Source organism: Hordeum vulgare, chromosome 2H (genome assembly GCF_904849725.1).
Source record: "Hordeum vulgare subsp. vulgare chromosome 2H, MorexV3_pseudomolecules_assembly, whole genome shotgun sequence".
Lineage (NCBI taxonomy): Eukaryota > Viridiplantae > Streptophyta > Magnoliopsida > Poales > Poaceae > Hordeum > Hordeum vulgare.
This window is the reverse complement of record NC_058519.1, coordinates 549,508,929-549,527,319: the sequence shown is the minus strand read 5'-3', so window position 1 is coordinate 549,527,319 and position 18,391 is coordinate 549,508,929. Positions and strand designations below refer to the sequence as shown.

Sequence of the window (18,391 nt, the reverse complement as noted above, 5' to 3'; positions counted from 1 at the left end):
CCCCCTCCGGCTCGATTGCCCCTCGCCAGTCGTGGGATCAGCTGGGGTCGCGTCACGCTGACAAGCTACGCCAGGGGCATCATCACTAAGGGTACAACTACAACGCATCGGGTACCTCAGACCTGACCGCGCGAGACTACACTGGACGGGATGTATCACTGACCGTCGCCGACTACGACCAGCCGAGACGACATAGTGACGAGCACGCCCCCGTCCACTCCATTACCTGCTCGGTATGGGCAATAGTGCAATCGGTCGTACGATGACCGAAGCCGGTTGCGCAAGGCGACGCCCCTAACATGGCGCACGCCACGGCGTAACAAGCACGCATCAATGGTGAGGCTCAACCGGCAGGACCCAGCAGCCGGCGGGCCCCCACCTACGACAAGACTTCTCCAGCCGGTGGGCCCCCTGGCCGACTCCATAGGCTGCCAGCCGGGTCCCACCTTGTACCTTCTATTCCTATTGTAAGTTAGGGGGTTGGCATATAAAACCCCCTGGCCCAGCCCCATGCAAAGGGTCGGTCGAATACACACACACACACTCACGCAGGAGGGGAAAAGAGAGCACTGAGCTCCTTCTTCCTCCTCCAGCATACAACACAAGGAGCATATGGTAGCCTCAACCGGATCATCAACCAACTCAAAGAGGACTAGGGTTGTTACCTCCCAAAGAAGGCCCTGAACCTGGGTACTTCGTGTGTCTCGCAGTGCTCGTAACCAATCCCGTTTCCGGAGCCCGACGGCGTCCTTTCGGTCCAACCACGTACGATTAGCCTCCCATGACATATGTCCGAAGAAAACGACGACAGGAACATTAGCTTGTTTTTAGAGTGCATCTAGCTTCATATTTCTCTAGTCATGTTGATTTTAAGAGTGTGTGTGCATTCGTATTTAAGTTAAATTTATTCTCCGGATAACTTGAATTCCTGGATCCGTCACTCGAGCCAATTACGTTTTAACAACAGAGACTACAAAATAAAATTACAGAATATTAATGACAATTGATTGTTACAATGTTAAGCTGGTTGTAATGAGGAGTGTCATACAGTAGTATCATACTACATCCATAATGCATATTATCATATGTTAGTATCATAAGTATAATAGTTCAGTTGTTGTCATACATGACACATAGTAGCACAATATTTAATATGATACGATTTCATGATATGATACTCAACCTTCTCTTTCTTCATTTAATTCTATGTCATTTCATCAAAATTACCTAGTTGACATGCATGATATTACCAATGATACTTTCGTCACGACCACCCTTAGGGTGTATACATCTCCTCGACTAACTAATAGTACATTGCTACAAATTCGAAGGGCAAAGCCACATGTGAGAATTGATAGAACCCGTGAGGTGATATCCTATCCGTTCCACACCATCGCCAACATTTCGGTCTTTTCTGCAATAGACGTGCTCGGCGTAGTACATTGTCATGGAGTACATTGTATCAGCCGGGATCCCGTTTATTGGGCATGAGGTGTGTGCCCCGTAGTAGATATGGTTTCTTTCCAAACCACGGTGTCGGCCTACCGGCACGTGCACCGCCTTCGACCAATTTGGCCCTAAGAATATCGCGTGCTCATGAAAATCCACCACCTCTGCCCATTTGTATTTGTAAGGCTTGACATCATCGGCCTCAACAAGCGTGAAGATCTTGAAGAAAGTGTCATGGTTGGGCAACCACCTGGTACGTACCGCCATTGACGGCTTGCCGTGCAGCTCGAAGATGTGGGCACTGTCATTCTCATACGTCGGACCGTGGCGTCTTTGGATGGCCAGGGAGTGACTAGATGTGATGACCGGCGTGCCGTCTTCATTCATGCCGATTTCGAACCTGACCAGCTGTTCGTCAGAATCCATGAGGCCATAGAGCTGGTCACTACAAAACGCGATGTCGCGAACCTTCTTTCCTTGCATATTTTTTGCGGTCCACCCGCCCTCGTGGCCGCCAACTTTGCGCAGCGCGACATGGGACCACGTGCCAAGGATGGCGGCGAGGATGCAGCTGCCGGCGGTGGGAGCTTCGGAGAAGATGATCTTCCGGAGGCTGCTTGGCCTGATGCTAAGCAGATTGCGTGAGCACACCGGAGCGAGCACCACATTGGCGCCCGAGAAGAAGTTGAAGATCGCGAGGGTGTGATAATCGACCGCGGCGACCCAACCGCCGTCGTGCGAGCCGACGAACCACTTGTCCTCCGCCTTGTCCGGGACGCGCACGACGAAGCAGTCGTCGGGGCCGCACAGGAGCTTGATCCCGTTGATTCGGCGACTCGGCGACACGAGCAGCAGCGGGCGGGCCGGCGGCGGGAGCCGCGACGCGGCGGCGCGCCACCCCTTGCAAACGGCGGCGACGCGCACGCGATCGCGCTGGCAGGCAAGCCTGAGGCGGACCATGCCGAGGAGGTCGTCGGGCAGGCCGGACCACGGCGGCGGTGACGACGACGGCTGGGTGCTGCCGGGGGCTGTCGACATATCGCGCGTCCGTGTCTCTGGGTGGATTACGATTTACGAGTAGTGGCAAGCAGAGGTCGGAAGCTTTTGTTGGCTACTTATGGGAGGTGCTCGACGTCAAAGGAAAACGTGCTCTTATAGAAAGGAAAGCGTGCTCAATGTCAGAGGCCCGTCTCCAGGACGGAGTCGAATTAATTAGCGTCTCGGGCTGGCCTACGTACGATAATGAATGATACGGAACCCCAGTCGATCGAATCGAGCGAACAACACGCCAGCAAATAGAATCCAGTGGCGACAAGGACGACGACGACTCGTACCGCAACCATGGCGCCAGCAAATCGAAGTTGAAGATCGCGAGGGTGTGATAATCGACCACGTGTTTGCTCGTCGCCTCGCAACCATGGCGCTACTACAACCCAGCTTCAACGGAGCGCTGCTCGACAAGGACGACGACGACTGGTATCCGTCCGAGACTACTTCAACCCGACGCATTGGGAAATCTTCACCGATCGTCACATCCTGCCTCAGCTCACATGGCTGATTGCCTGAGCTCAGCCAACTCCAACGGAACGACTTAAACGGACAAGAACTTTATTTGGATTTTATCCGTTTGATCACCCGTCCGTGTAGCGGACAAGATGCGGACACGGGCGGCCGGTGAACGAAACCGACCCACCCGACTTATGCAGTTCCTCGTCTCGTACAAGATCACCACAGGGGCATACCCAGGCCATCGCCATGGTAAGACGACGCCGGACCCCGCATGCGGCGCGGGGGAGGCTCGGAGGTGGGATCTCGCGGCGGCGCGCGCGATCAGGGAGGCCACGAGGTGGGATCTCGAGGCGGCACGCGCGGTCACGGACGCGTCGCTGCTCGCAGACATGCTTTACTGGGGCAACAAGAGGAGCCTGCGCGTCCAGAGCAAGTTCCTTCCGGCGCTGCTGTGCGTCGCCGAGCCGCACGCGCTCGTCGTCGGCGCCGTCAGGGACTTCCTGGCAAAAACCGAGGCAAGAGCGACAAGAACTGGGAGAACTGCGCCGTGCTGCTCTGCCTGGTCCCCAACCTCGCGATCGAGCCGTCGGCGGCCACGTTTGACCGGGCGAAGAGGAAGACCGCCTGTCGCCGCAGCAGCGCCACGCCCCGCCGCGCCGCCCTTTGCCGACGGCCTCCTCCCCCGCGCCCACCGCGGGGACGGCGCCGCCCCGCCCCCGAAGCTCCCCAGGCGGCTGTACGCGTGCCCCGCGCCCGGCCTCCCCGTGCCCCGCAGCCCGCTCCCGGGGCGGCCGAGGGGAGCAGCTCGCGGTCGCCATGGCCAACGAGAGCAAAGCAGCTCGAGATCTGGGTCGGGATGACGGGAGCCCCAGTTTTGTCCGCCGCGGTAGCCGGACAAGAGCGGGCGACGGGAGCCTCAGTTTTGTCCGCCGCCGACCCATTTGTTAACAACTAGCGGACACACACAGTTCGTTTGGGTTATCCCGTTGGGCCAGCTTTTGTGTTCGGATGACCCAAACAGACAAAATCGGTCGCTGCATTGGGGTTGCTCTGACGGCAACTCCAACACACAATCTCAAATGGTCTAGTCACATCCGCTTAAAGATAAGAGCATCTACACCCGGATCTTTTAAGTTCGACCCCTCATACGTGTGTGTCCGCCGACACTTACCTATCATGCATTAAATAATGTAGTTCACATCCGAACATCTCATATTAGTATCCTCAAATTCATATAAAAACCATGTAGGAAATGAAACCTATGTACTACGTAGAATCTATCTATTCCTCATCGGAGATGTCGACGATCCCCGTGCCCTTTGGCGGATAAATGGACGCCTGCCGCAACTCTGCCCCCTCCGGCGCCTCCGGCTGCTCCGTTGCGGCTTCCTCCGCCTTAATATCCACGTCCAGCTCGTCAATGAGGGCGTTGGCCTCCGACTGCCTCTGCCGAATGAGCCGGTGGTTGGCCTCCATCCCGGCCTCATCCCGGATGGAATCCAGGATGGCCTACTGCTCCGCCATCTCCTTCGATTGGGCGACGGTAAACTCCGCCTCTGCCTCCGCCATGCTCAAGCCGGGAGCCTCCTCCTCCATGGCCTCCGTCTTCTCCTCCTCCTGCTGCAGCTGCTACTCGTCCTCCTCCTCCTTTTCTTCCTCCTCCTCCGGCGAGTCCGGAGGGAGACCCGCGGTGATGCAGGCGGCGCAGCGAGCCTAGATCTCCACCTAGATTTGAAGGCGTCGTTCCGGAGTGAGCTGCACGTACGCGGTGATGAGCCGTCGGACCATCCTCGTCGAGAGGGAACTGCGAGAGGAGACGGACGGGCTCGGATGGCGGCGGAGAGAAGGAGGAGGCGTATGAGCTAGGGCTGGGGGCGTCAGCAGCTCATCACCTCGGGCGAGGAGCCGGAGCGGCGCGACGCGGCGTTCAAACCGCACCGACGGTCGAGGCACCCGTTGGACCGTCAGGTTTTCCGACGAGTCCGCATGGGGCCAGGCCGTCAGGTTTTCTAACGAATCCGCATGGGGCCAGGCCGTCAGGCCGACGTGACGGGCGTGTCCGGGCTCCCCATATCCGCCCCATATTTGGGCTGGAGATGGGGCGTGCCATGTAACAGCCCAAGTGCCTCCCTTACCATTTATGCAACATTTCCATGTGTGGACACCTTCCAACTTTGTCATGTGTTTGAAATAATATAAGGTTTTGCTTCACATCATTCTTTGTCGCATCATGGCATAGCATCATTCATTTTGCACCAATTCTTCCCTCTTGTGTGATGTTTGCATGGTTGTGAGCAAGTGTGTTGTGTGCTTGTAAGTGTTGAGTGACCCTAGTTCAACTCCTTGCCAACTATGAAAACCCTTGTGTGTTTAAAACTTTGCAAAACATTCTTTCTTCCCAATTAATAGGATGTGTGTTTTAAAAGTTGCTCTTTTGTCCTATTAAAAATGTTTCCCCTTCAAGATGTATTCCCTAGGTGATTCTAATCTGCACCTGGTATTTTGTGGTGGCCTTCTTCTGTTGGGGATTTACAAAATAGTCACTTCAATATTCATTTTGGCATTTATTTTAATACTTCAGAAAAATGCCCAACCATTTTTATTAAATAGGGCATAATTCTGTGAGTTGCAGGGGTATTGTTTTATTTTTTTCAAACCTCTATTTTTGGTGTGTGATTTATTTGTGTGTGGGTTTTTAAATAAAAAAAAGTAGAGGTCGTTTTGATTAATTTTAAGAGAGAGAGAGGCTGGGTTGCTCCAAATTCGGCCCAAAGCCCAAGTGGACTGCTCTTTCTTCCTTTGGTTAGCTTCAGATTTGTCCTCAGAATAAGGCATATCAGCAAATTCAATAAATAAGTGGCAAGTGAGTCAGGTTCTACCTGAGATGATTCTCCTGAATTTGAGTTAGGAGCCGGGTCCTCACGAGTCGAATTATTCCCTTTGCCATGGAAGAAGCAGGCATGTGGGTGTGACTTTCCAAAAGTTAGAATTCTCCTGCAAAGCAAGAAGAGCATGACAAAGATGGCGGGTCAAGGAACAAAATATATCTAAAACAAGAAGAGATCAGTAACAAAGGCGGTATGGTCCTAAGCCGGTAATACTGCATCTCTCTTTTGGGTGAGAAAGGAATTTCTTCATCTCTTTGTTAAGAGCGTCATCACATAGATCCTCAGTGGAGAAGCGTTGGACGTCAGATGAGTCACCTGAGTATTCACACATTAAGTCGGGCCTTACGCTGACGGGTTGGATTCACCACTTTAACTAGCAGCGGATCAAAACAATCCTAATAAGACCATGGGAAACCAAGGCCCTCAGCTTTGTGCGAACAGGGGCCATTGCATCCCTCTCCTCCTTTGTTGGCCAACCCGGGAGCACCACGTTGTTACTGATCCTCTCTAATTTGTAACCCGACAATGGATTTTCATCTGCGGGAGCGGTGTTCTTGCAGTAAAACCAGATCTTATTCCATCCTTTCGGATGACTCGCCAATTTTGATTCAGGGAGCAGATTGTTTTCCTTTTCTGAAAGGAGATTTCGTCAAGTTCACAAGAAGGACCTTTTGTACTTCAATGCGGTGGTTGGCAAAGAAAAACTTCATGAATAGAGTCACTGACGGCTCGATTTGGAGATACACCTCGCACAGGACTTGAAACTAGCATATATTGGTTATTGAATTAGGGGCAATATCTTGAGGCCTCAGATCGAAGAAGTGCAGAAGGTCCCCAAAGAATTTTGAGCCGGGAGGTCGAAACCTCTTCACAAAGGATAAGCAAAAAATTCAACTTTCCCTTGCCGAGGTTGTGCATAAGTTTCTTCTTTAGGAGCCCGACAGCTTATCTCTTTCCGAGGCGGCAAAAATCCTTGACTCACATGGTTGTCCAAGGTAAACTTGGACTCTCAGGACCTGGCCCGGCTGCAAGCCTTGGAGTTCTTGGGGGCACTGGATGGTTCGAAACAGCTATAAAAAATAATAAACAGGAATAAGCTAAGCATGAGATACTAGCAGCCAATTGATTTTTGGCTCAAAGAGTGTTCAAGTCATCAATAACTATTACAAGGCAATGTTCTAGAGCCGGTCAAAGCCATAACCGGGTATTTAAGCCGGCACCAACAAATGAAGGATTCTTTGAAAAAAGGTTTCGCGGGGGACTTAGCGGAAAACTATCCACAAACAGGTTGCGGCAAGTGACACCTCTCGTGATGAATCTAAGTTTAAACGGAAAATAGGAGAAATATATGCTCTAAAATGGCGGAGTGACCGAAAGTTTGCAGCGTTTGTACAAAGCTTCTCCTAAGGTGGCTCATTTTAGACCTAATCGGTAAAAATGCGTGAGAAGGCTACGTCATACAAGTGAATGTACCAAAGACGAGAGATTTGTGGATCTACAGGATGTTTTTTCAGGAAATCTACTAAACATAGAATGAACATCGGTAGAACATGCTCATAAATCTACTCACAAAAAAATACGTACCCGTTTCCTGTTGAAGGAGAAAAAGGGCGACCGTATGTAGTCGAGTGAAGACAAAGAAGGTCTGATGCACGGGCGATGCGCACAAAAGGGTTTGGTCGTCGGTGTCGAGGACCTGACACACGCAGTAATGGAGGATAGCGAGAGGAAGAAGAAGATGGAAATGATGGCACAGGGGGTCTCCCGCCTATTTATAAGGAAAGGGGGGACTGAAATGGAACAGTCGCAGGAAATGAGCGGCTGGGTTTGCGCCTAGATTTTCCCATCAGACCGGATTTAGTGTTGTTTTCAAAAAAAATCGCTATGATGACCAGGACAACAACAGTCATTCTCGTGACGTCAAATCAATGTAGGCTGAGAAGGCGCGTTAAGTTTCACAGAAGAAGAAATAACCCGACGTGATTTTTAACGCGGGTCCAAGTTTTTATTTCACATGTAAAAAAGCGAAAATTGCCGGCTCATTTTTTGAAGAAAGGAAGATTGACGTGAACGAGTTCAAGTCAACCTGGAACCTAATGTCGACGACATAACCCCAGATTTCACCCGGCTTATGTGGCCGGGTCAAACCATAAGAAGAGACAAGAATATGGGCTCAAAGATTTATCCAATAAGCCACCTGGCGGTCCAACACCAGAAGACGGCGACTCAAGGCCCAAAAGGGAGGAGACGCGAGAAACTTTGCTAACGTGGAAAGAAAAATGAAGTAGAATTATAGTGAGTCATGGGTGCTTATTCCATCCGGACTCTGTTGTAAACTCGAGGCCTCTACCTATATATATAAAGGAGAGCCCTCGAGCCAGAGGGATCAAGTAAGAAACCCTCGAGAGCTAGGTTAGCGATATCGCATCCTTGTAATCGAGATCTCCATCAATATAGACATCAAAGCAGGACGTAGGCTTTTACCTCCATTGGAGGGGCTGAACCTGGTTAAATTCGTCTCTCATACCCAATCAACCCCTTCGAGCCTCACCGCTGACTGCCAGGACCTCGTTGTCCTAGCGCACGCGCAACGCGCCGTCCGTCTTCATTCCCACCAGATCCAGGTTGCCGCCGCAAGCACTGGTTAACAAGGAGCCAACCCGAGTCACCATCGGCGTGACCCGGTGACGTCACACCGGTCAATATGAGGCCAAGGCAGCCGGTGCACGAGACCAAATCCTCATGGATCCATGGTCACCGTGTCGGTGGAGCCACACCAAGGAGCCGTCAACGTGAAGCAAACGAGCAACCGAGGAGGAGTAGCCATGAAGGCCGCGAGCAGGTGCACCGGCGTGGGAGCAGCCGCCATGGACATATGTGACAAAGGTGCTTGGAGGCTTGAAGAAAACTATGAAGGCGGATGCTACCCCGGCGCCGCCGACACCACACTAGGACTTTGCCCCGGTGGCTAAAGCCGGCGACGGCGAGGAGAGGAGGGGGCTGGGGTGGCCGCGGCCGACATGGAAGGAGTCGCCGCCCGAGCCGCCCTACGCGAGCGATGCGGGGGCCGGTGCCGAAAAGAAATTAGGTTCCTATTATTGTTGAGGCTAAAATTGAGGGAGAATTCACTTCCCCGGCCTCCGCATCAACTAGGGATGCACATACATTTTTAAGTATGAATATATTAGGATTTTAATTCTGGGTTACGCATCAAGGCTATTCCTTAATAAATGAGTGAGTACAAAGAAAGCATAGTCCTTAAGAATAAATATGAACCGAAATTCGTCTTCATGAGAATTTAAAATCAAATGTTGAATTTATACATCCATTCCTCCAACAAGTTGAACTAAGAAAATATCAGATATGATTATGATTGGAAGCCGCTAGGCATCAGACTACTACCATTTGCTACCTATCACACTAGTTTGTGGCCATCGGATTGGAAGAACGCTCATCGTCCAATTCTTTAGCAGAACTGCCTTGCGTGAGTCAGTTTGCATGCAGGATTTGGCATTAATTGTGATTATTATTTATTTCTATTTTTCCCCAATAATTTCTCCTCAAATTTAGGGATGGTTAACTAGCTATCTTATTTGTTTCCATTGGTGAGGACCAATGCTTCCTAAACAAGATTGTTGCTTCTCAATTTTTTTTATTTGCTTCCTAAAACTGCTTAATAATTTTGGAAGTATGATTATTTCTCACAGCAAAATCTCGCAGTTAATTATGATAATTTTTAGATGTATTTTTTTACTGATCGTACAATAATTTTTATGCAATGGAACCATTCTTCTTGATGCATCGAAGCATCATTTTGGGAATGATGTCAAATCCCATTTTTATGAGGAAATAATTTAGAAAAGTACAATTATTTGTCACAATCATATTCAGCAACTATTTATGATATTTTTAAGATGTGTTTCTCTGTGGATGGCAACATGATTGCATACCACAGAAGCATTCTTCCGGTGCACGGAAGCATCATTTCCTTGTGTATATAATAGGAACAAACTCTCTATAGATGTAAGGAAGCACCCTTTTGTAGTTTGATGGAACATAGTAATAGAAAAAATAACAGTTCGGAAGCAAAAGAAGCACAACGAATTAAAACAAAACCACTGGTATGAACAAAAAATTACAACTCTTCTATTTGATAAACATGGAATAATATTACAATGACACTACTTCGGTTTTCACCCAATCGTCGTCGCACTAAATGGGCTCATCAATAAAAACACTATACACACCATAAGCTCCCTCTCGCAAACACAATAGTCGTTGGTGAATAGCAGTGTGAGGTCCCGTTCACCATGCTCTACGTCAACATAGCCTCATTGGCATTGTGTAGAAACAAGAAGCATGCCTGAAGTCGGGTGTCTAAAAGTATCGATAAGCAGACAATATTCAGAAGCAAGAAAGCCTGCATTTACAATGGAATGTATTTTGATAACAAAAACGTTAGTACAACAAAATCTACAAGAAACTATGGCTCGAAGTGGTTGAAACACTCATAGTTCCAGAGAATATGTATGTACAATAAGAAACATAGAATGACAGTGGTCGATGCAAAATCTCACCATAACAGATATACAGGTGTTAATAAACCATGAAGCGTAGTTGCATGCAGTGGGTATGTGAACAACAATCTTAGCCTTATTGTCAAAAACATAGGATTATCCATGATGATAATTAATGGAAGCCGATACTCACAGCGGTTGCCGTCGAAATTGGAAACCATAAAAATATATGCAAGAAATAATGAAATATTGTGGAAAATATTTGAAATAGATGAGAAGACAAGGAAATGTGCAAGAAATAAAACAAGCACACATTGATAGTGGTAGAAGCGCAATTTAATTACCAGCAAAATAAACACTTGAACCATAAAAACATGTCAGGTAAGGAAGATATCACTGCAAGCAACAAAACATCTATTCAACAGAAGCATACATAGAAACCAACGGAAGCAAGGCCGTTGGAATAAAAAAGCGAGAAAGAATGAAACATGCTTGGTAGTGGTCGAAGAAAATTTATGAAGCTAAACAAATATAAGATTGGATGGTACCATGCTGCAACTTTAGGACACACACAATGCAGATATGTATGACTGAGTATTCGACATTGGAAAAAAGATGGAAGCAAACTACATAAACAAAAGAAGATAGATTCAGAAGCTCGCTGAAAGCATGAAATATGTACAGTATATGAATCTGGCTTCTCTTTTGAGGTATAGAATATCGAACATAGAAACGAACTAAGTTTGCGGCAACATAGGGATGCATGTTTGGTGTCACCTACATACAAATTTCAGTGAGGTTTGTCTATCTATGGAAGCATACTCTCCCACGAAGTAGCATATGTATTATAATTTAAAATCACCATGGATAAGAAGCATGAAGATACTATGTTCAGAACATAATTCGTGTTAACTGGAAGCATGATTATGACAGAGCCCAGGGCGGCGAGGGGGCATGAGAGATCAAGAAACCGCGTCACTTGTTGGCTGCATTGTCTGCTAAAACAAGATTATTAACAAAGTGAGGGCCCTGATGCAACCAATTAGTCAAGTAACATTGTTTCACAAGAATAAACATAATCTGAGGATGATAGAATCGTTCCAAATAAGAGTATTCATTGCTTACAGTAAAATTGACAAGAAACTAGATGCAAGGCGTAGTTTCCTATCATTAGTTGCGTGAGTTCCCGCACCGTCAACACGGAGAAGAACGGCTGCACGATGCAACCCGCAATTGCAATCACGTACAAGTCGCTATGCAGTTTCCTCGGTGCCTGATGTACCTGCCACCCGCGCATGTCGCCGCTAGTCAGCCTCCCCGACCATGTTTGCTTGCCGCATGGTAGTGGAGGGCGTCGTGACCACATATGTGCGCGACGGTACGATGAGAGAAGGAGGAGCAGGGGAGCGGAACTGGCTGGTGAGCTCTCTGTGCTGCTCGACGAGGACGAAGAGGAGAGTAGGAGATGCAGGTGGCGAAGCAGGGGAAAGGGGATCTGGCGAGGACCGAGAGGTGAGCTCAGGATGGAGGAAAATATGTGTCCCGATTGGAATCTGGGGTACGCGCGGAAGTTACGGGGTGATTTAATTTATTTCATTATTTACAAAAGCAAGACTACTCCCTAGCATCAGATTTGAAGAAGATCAACGACGTTCGACTGGTCTGACGTTGAAATCTTACCAGACTATGATACAAAGAGTTTCCCATTATGATTTGCATACGGAGAAAGAACAGAAATACTTCGCCCCAATCCCTCACGAGCCATGCTACACATACATAACTCTACATAGGTTTTACAAACAGGCGGATTTTGATTGGAGATTAAGGGAGATGAGGGCCTCACCCTCTTAAAAATCAGGGGATGAGTGGTTAGTTAGGAAGAAACAATCCTAATCAGCGTGTAACTTTATGTAACTCTTTGTATGTTTAGCATTTTTGAATCCCTCACAAATATTTGACGTACGCATCAGCTTTGGTGCAGGCAGTTCCAGACCCCACTTACCAGTGCCACGAACCCTCCAGATCCCAACGGTCGAGTGCCCGCCCAGACACCACAACGGTCACTTCCACTGATCTCCTCCATTTCCCACCCATTTCCCTCCCTTCCTCCGATCACCACGCTCTCCATTCCCTCTGCTCCTTCTCAACTCCAAGCACTTCCTCGAGCCCTGAGCCAAGATGAACAGCAAGGCCGAGGCAGACGCCGGCGGCGACAACGGCAACCCATCCACCGCGGTGATGGTGGTGGAGCGCGTGGTGACGGTGGAGTACCTGGAGCAGTCAATGTCGCGGGGCCTCCTCGGCAAGTTCCCCGACTCCTCCGCCTACGACTTCGACTACTGCCAGAGCGGCATCTGGTCCCCGATCAACAAGATCCCGAGCGAGTCGCCGGCCTCCGGCGGAGCCGGTTCCAGGGACTTCCTCATCGCCAAGCTGAGGCGCCGGGCGAGGGCCGGGAGCAGGCTCAAGGACGCTGCCGCCGGAGGCGGCGGCAGGTCGAGGTGGCGGCGCCGGCGGCTGCGGCGGGACGGCTCGTTCCTCGACCTCCACGAGACGGGCAGGGCGAAGAAGCTGGATTTGTCGCCGCCGCTGCCATCGCCCGCCCCCACCAAGGTAGTTCCCTGCACATGAACCCCTCCGAGCTTGAGCTCGCTCTCCGAATCTTCCATTGGGTTACGAGGTTTCTGTTGGCTTGGGTTGTTCAGGAGGGGTGGAGGAGGGTGCTCACAGCGGCCATCAGGAAGTTCAAGGCGCGGCACCGCCGGTCCCGGCCGGCTCCCCTGCTCCAGACGATGCTTCCAATGCTCTGAATCCACCCATCGATTGATCGATCGCGCCCGCAACTTCCTTGTTCTTATGTTTGATTATTGATGAGTTCGAGCGTGTTTGTAAGTTGCCTGTCATGTGTAGTAGTAAACTATCGCCAGTTTCTCTATTCAGTGTGCGTCCTATTTTTCCGTCAGTTAGTTTCAGTTTGCAACCGATCATCAGGTTTCTGATGGAATCGTAACGAACCTGAATCCGAGTCGAAATCCACCCTGCAATTCCGTTACAAATAGCCCGCGGGAATCGCAACTAAAACAAACAAAACGCGCCGGATCACCCGACAGTTTCAACTTTCAACCGGGGCTCTGAAGATGGCTTCCAAGATCGCCGCCACGGCGGCCAAGGTGCCAGCCAAGGCGAAGGGGCACTGCATCTGCTCGCCAACCGAGCACCCTGGCTCCTTCCGGTGCAGGCTCCACCGCGCCGGCGGTATGCCCAGGTCGGTCTCGTGCCAGCAGTTCGCTGACCCCCACACGGCGAGCTCCCCGCTGCTCTCCTCGGGCCACATGCCGAGGTCGACATCGCAGCAGCAGTTCGCGCGTCCTTCCGGCTCCGGCATTCTGAGATCGGCGTCCCAGCAGCAGCTCCCGTGCTCCGCCGGTGTGCCAAGATCGGTATCGTGGCAAGATTTTGCTCAGGAAAACTGATCAAACCTCCTGAACCAACCAGGCTGTTCTATTTTCATAGCTTAAGTTCAGAAACTACCGATGTAACTTTCTTGTTCAGAAACTACCGATGCTTCAATTTTAGAGACAATGGAATAAATTAATGCTTAGATGCACACACAAAAATCTCATAAAAGAACCTGAACAACAGGATGGTTCTTTTCTTTGCGGCTAACAGCGGTGATTCCCGACAGAAATAACTACAAAGCTCTCATCAAATACTCTACTACTGGAAAAACTAGTGCTAGGAAGACTACATCTCATCTATCTCACACTCTCCATCAAGACACTTAGCAATAGCAGCTGCCCCTAACAGTGTACTGCAGACTTATCAATGCACATCCACCGTGCGCGCCCTTGCAAATGAATGAAGCTGTCATCCTTTCTCTGACGAAGAAACAAGGCCAGAATTAGTTCAGGCCTCGCTGTGTTGCAAAATATGTTGGAAAAACATTAACAAAAACTACTGACAGATATTTCAACAATCAGACTATAAACACTTGCCTGATCAATCATCATCATTTCATTTTTTATTTGCGGGACTCCACCAGTATGTAAACTGGCTTTCCATCGAGCTTGTAGAAATCCTGCAGAATACACAAAGTTACTCCCTCCATTCCAAAATAAATATCATGGTATTAAATACATTTGCCACTCTTAGAAATATGTATTTTCCATGTGTTAAATATTTGATTGATGTCTATATTCTTGATGCGATGATAAAATCAACGAAAAGCTTCCATTGTCGGGGGAAAATGTATGCATGTAGTGTTTCTATTTGTGGTATATTTTCCAAACTCAAGCTTCCATTTTTTCTCACAATCCCTGATATGTTCAATTTACAGCAAGTATGTTCATAGAGGAGAACATATAAGCCTAGGTTGATGTGTTCCTGTAAGTAAAATAGGGAAGTCCTAGTAGGGTTTGCAAATTAGGATTCTTCTAGATAAGTTGGTCACAGGTAAGTTTAGTAACCTGTCAGCTCAGTGCTTATTTTGTTCATTGCTTTCTCAATTCATCTGTCCAAGTCGCATAGTAGTGCAATACTTGTAGTAGTAAATTTGTTAGCTAGGGTTGTTTCACCTTAGCCCTTGCGTACCTTAAACTTGGGGAGTCCAATGAGGCATGCACACTCAACAACATCAGCTGCGGCACGTTCTGGAATGCAAATAATTGCACCAATCATGAAAAGATTAGTCAAAAGACATTTTCATGTTGTTAGCTCATGATATATTCATATGATTGAGCGAGACATGTAATTAGAACTCCTCGTTTTCTCTGTGACGTGAATGCTCGATACTTATCTACTCCCTCCGTCCCGGTCTATAAGTCATTAGCGTAGTTCTAGGTCACCGATTTAAGGAATTAAATATGTGTTATATGTCATGAAAAGTATATCACTAGATTTTTACACGGATGTAGTTTCTAAATATATATTTTTTATTACATATGATACATATTTAGATAGTTAAATTATCGACCTAGAACTAAGCAAATGACTTATACACCGGGACGGGGGTAGTACAAAGTTTCCTCTTGGTAGCATGAAAAAGAAGGAAATTATTAGTCCAGTCGCATCAAAGCCACACCTTTATGTAATTAGCTAGTAGCTACCCCCGTATATAGGGCTTATCTTTCAAACAGGAATTTGTCACACTCACGGGCAAACTTTGCTTCTTGTCAATAAAACATGATGGTCCTCTACTCTACTACATGTTGTCACTTATCACTAAGATGTTGAGATGCTTAAGTGGCTACACTGCATGATACTCGATGCGTCTTTTTTGGCAAGACTATCAGAGATTATTCCATATCAGCATCACACATCCTTTGACTTACTTATCCCCGTTATATTTATTTACTGGACTACTAGAGTGCTGGTGTAGCAGAAGCTCCATGCAAGAATTATTCACATTCCATCTGCATGTGCACCAATCTTAGAGAGAAGAAGAGGGAGAGACTCACCAAGAAGTTTTATAGCTGCAGAAAGTGTTCCACCGGTTGCAACCAGATCATCAACCACCACCACACGCTCGCCAGGTTCGACGGCGCCAACATGCATCTCCAAGCAATCCGTCCCGTACTCAAGCGTATAAGTCTCGGAAATCACCTCGCCTTCGTTATTTTGTAGAGCGAAATTAGCACATTTTGTAAACCACTAACGACTGTTTTCTTTTTTTTTTCTTTTGGAGAAAATACAGTAAACTGCAGCTCAGTCTACTCAGAGGATGTAGAGAAAATTCAGGAAAAATGACATGTTCAGGATGTAGGTAGGTGGTTAATGTGCTCGAGGATTCAGTATGCATCAGTACTGTAGTCGCAGTAGAGCACTTGATTCTAAGCACATGTCGGATCATCCCCGTCACAGCTGAGAAGATGGGGATGATGTGGAAGTGCAGGGTGGAGATTACAGTGTTACCTGGGAGCTTCCCGGGTTTGCGCAGCGGTATGAATTTGGCTCCGATGGCCAGCGCAATCGCCGGGCCAAATATGAACCCTCTCGCCTCAATGCCTAGTAGCAGCAGCACAAGATGTCAGCCATATAATATAACACGAATAGGTCAGTCAGAGAGGCACGAAGGTCATCATTCATTCAGCGTATACGTAAGTAGATAGCATGGCTAGGGTACGTGTACGCAACAACGTCACGGCGGCATTAGGTGCTGACATAAGCCAGGCGCGCCGGGCGAGCGAGCAAACAGCGGCGTTAACCTAACCAGATCGCTGTGCTCTTGTAGTACTAGCAGAGCCCAGAGGTATAGTAGGTACGCGAGGAGAGGACCAGACGGGACGACACCGCATGTGCGCGATCGACCGCGGCCGTCCGATCAGGTGATCACGCCGGTCCCCGGCGTGACCTCGTCTCCCCCCAATCGCCCGCCGTCTACATGCACGCCCCCTGTGACCCGGGCATTGAGCACGTACAAGTGGCGCGACGGGGGCCGGCCGGCGCGCGCTGGCGTTCGTTCGTCCGTTCGATCGGCTTCAGGGACCATGCGACGACAGCGCAAGGACACCTCCCACATGCGCCTGCAAATTGGCTTCGGTTCCATCCATGGACGACTCTTCTTCCTCCTCTTCCTTCCTCCCACCGGTGGCGGCATTGGCCCCTGGGTTTAATTGCTCTGCTCTCTGGAACCTGGACCAGACCAGGCGGTGAACTGATGAGGAAGACGCATACGTGTGTGCGTACCAATACTGTTGCTACTACCTAGTACTGCGCCTACTGTTCTCTAGTGCTAGTACTCCACGGTTCTGTTCGTATCTGATGAAAAAAATAAGAGTTGCTACGTACTTCCTCCGTAAAACTAGTAAATATACGATCTTTTAGATCACTACAGATGGAGGGAGGGGGTACAAGTTTAGCCGTACTGGTAATTTGTAATGTGGTGCGGTGGTGGTGACCTGATCAACGACAGAGCGCGGGGGAGACAAAGGGAGCAGGAATTATCTGCCCCCAAAGAAGGGAAGCAAGTAGTAGTAGGAGCAGTAGCAGGCCGGTATGTTTCAGAACAGCCCCAGCGGCATTAAAGAAAGACGCACGGGCCGGCACCAGAGCGCGCGCGCGTGCGTGGACGGCACATGGCTCCTGCGCTGCATGACTGACTGATTGACCAGCGGGCGCGGGCGCGGGCCGATGGGTCGGATAAGGATGGTTTCTCACCTGCGACGGCCGCGATGCCCATGCCGCGGTAGCGCTCCACGAACATGTCGACGGCGTCCTTGAACACGCCCGGCCGCAGCAGCAGCGCCGTGATGTCGTTGAACATGATCTCTGCATGCCGCGCCGCGCACCAGCGTCAGGCAACTAGTGCTGCTCCTGGTTAGCTGAAAACGGTTTCAAGCGGAGACCGACGGACGGACGGACCTGGCTTGGGGAAGTGCGGGACGACGCGGATGGCGTCGGAAATGCCCTGGAGGCGCGGGTCGGCGTGGCCGCTGCCGCTCTTCTTGGCCGGCGCCCGCGCCTCCACCATGCTGCTGCCGCTGGTGTCCTGCTCCCCCATGCCCGTGATCTCGCTCGCTCGCTCGCTCGTTGGTTGGTTGGTTGCTTTGCTTGGTCGTTTGATCTTCCTTCCTCGGCTATCGCTTGCAGTAGTGGTGGCTAGGCTACCAGGGAGAAAGGTGTGCGTGTGCGTGTATAAATAAACACGAGGAGAGGAGAGGAGACGGAGGGAGGCGCCGGGTGGACGTAGCCCGGAGGCAGAGCGAGAGAGTAGGGGGGTAGTTTTTATTATCCTTGGAAACCGGCCGGTAGCCAGGACCACCTGCGCTGTGTTTGCATAGAGAAGGAGGGCTCGCCTCGCTCACTGGACAGTGGCCAACCTCCCCCGATTCGTGAATGGTCACCGGTGCGTGACTCGGTGCGGGTTTGGCCGTTCCGGCCACGGGAGATCGCTCGCTCTCCCTGCAAGTTTTCAGGGCCTCTTTTTGATTCCTAGGGTTTCGAAAACGCAGGAAGAGAAGAAAAAAATAGGATTGAAGTGACATGATCATTTGAATCCTGTAAGATTATCAATTGCTCTCTACGATGGTT

The 18,391-nt window shown here is 49.6% G+C and overlaps 2 protein-coding genes across 3 annotated transcripts; one reads left to right on the top strand and one right to left on the bottom strand.

Annotated features, from left to right (window-relative positions):
* The first annotated feature begins 12,439 nt into the window (after positions 1–12,439).
* On the top strand, positions 12,440–13,298 carry LOC123427179. Its single transcript, XM_045111159.1, has 2 exons — positions 12,440–12,976; positions 13,069–13,298. Exons 1-2 carry the CDS (start codon positions 12,542–12,544, stop codon positions 13,171–13,173), a joined length of 540 nt encoding a protein of 179 aa, XP_044967094.1. The 5' UTR covers positions 12,440–12,541; the 3' UTR covers positions 13,174–13,298.
* Positions 13,299–13,933: 635 nt separating this feature from the next.
* On the bottom strand, positions 13,934–18,056 carry LOC123427177 (adenine phosphoribosyltransferase 2-like). 2 transcript variants are annotated; one of them, XM_045111158.1, is made up of 7 exons: positions 17,723–18,056; positions 17,519–17,629; positions 16,274–16,366; positions 15,820–15,969; positions 14,954–15,012; positions 14,359–14,441; positions 13,934–14,279 (listed from the first exon to the last, which is right to left on the bottom strand). In XM_045111158.1, exons 1-6 carry the CDS (start codon positions 17,859–17,861, stop codon positions 14,385–14,387), a joined length of 609 nt encoding a protein of 202 aa, XP_044967093.1. In that variant the 5' UTR covers positions 17,862–18,056; the 3' UTR covers positions 13,934–14,279; positions 14,359–14,384. The 2 variants fall into 2 exon arrangements, with proteins under 2 accessions (XP_044967093.1, XP_044967092.1); XM_045111157.1 differs by having other exon boundaries at positions 13,934–14,241; positions 17,723–18,055.
* Between the last annotated feature and the right edge of the window lie 335 nt (positions 18,057–18,391).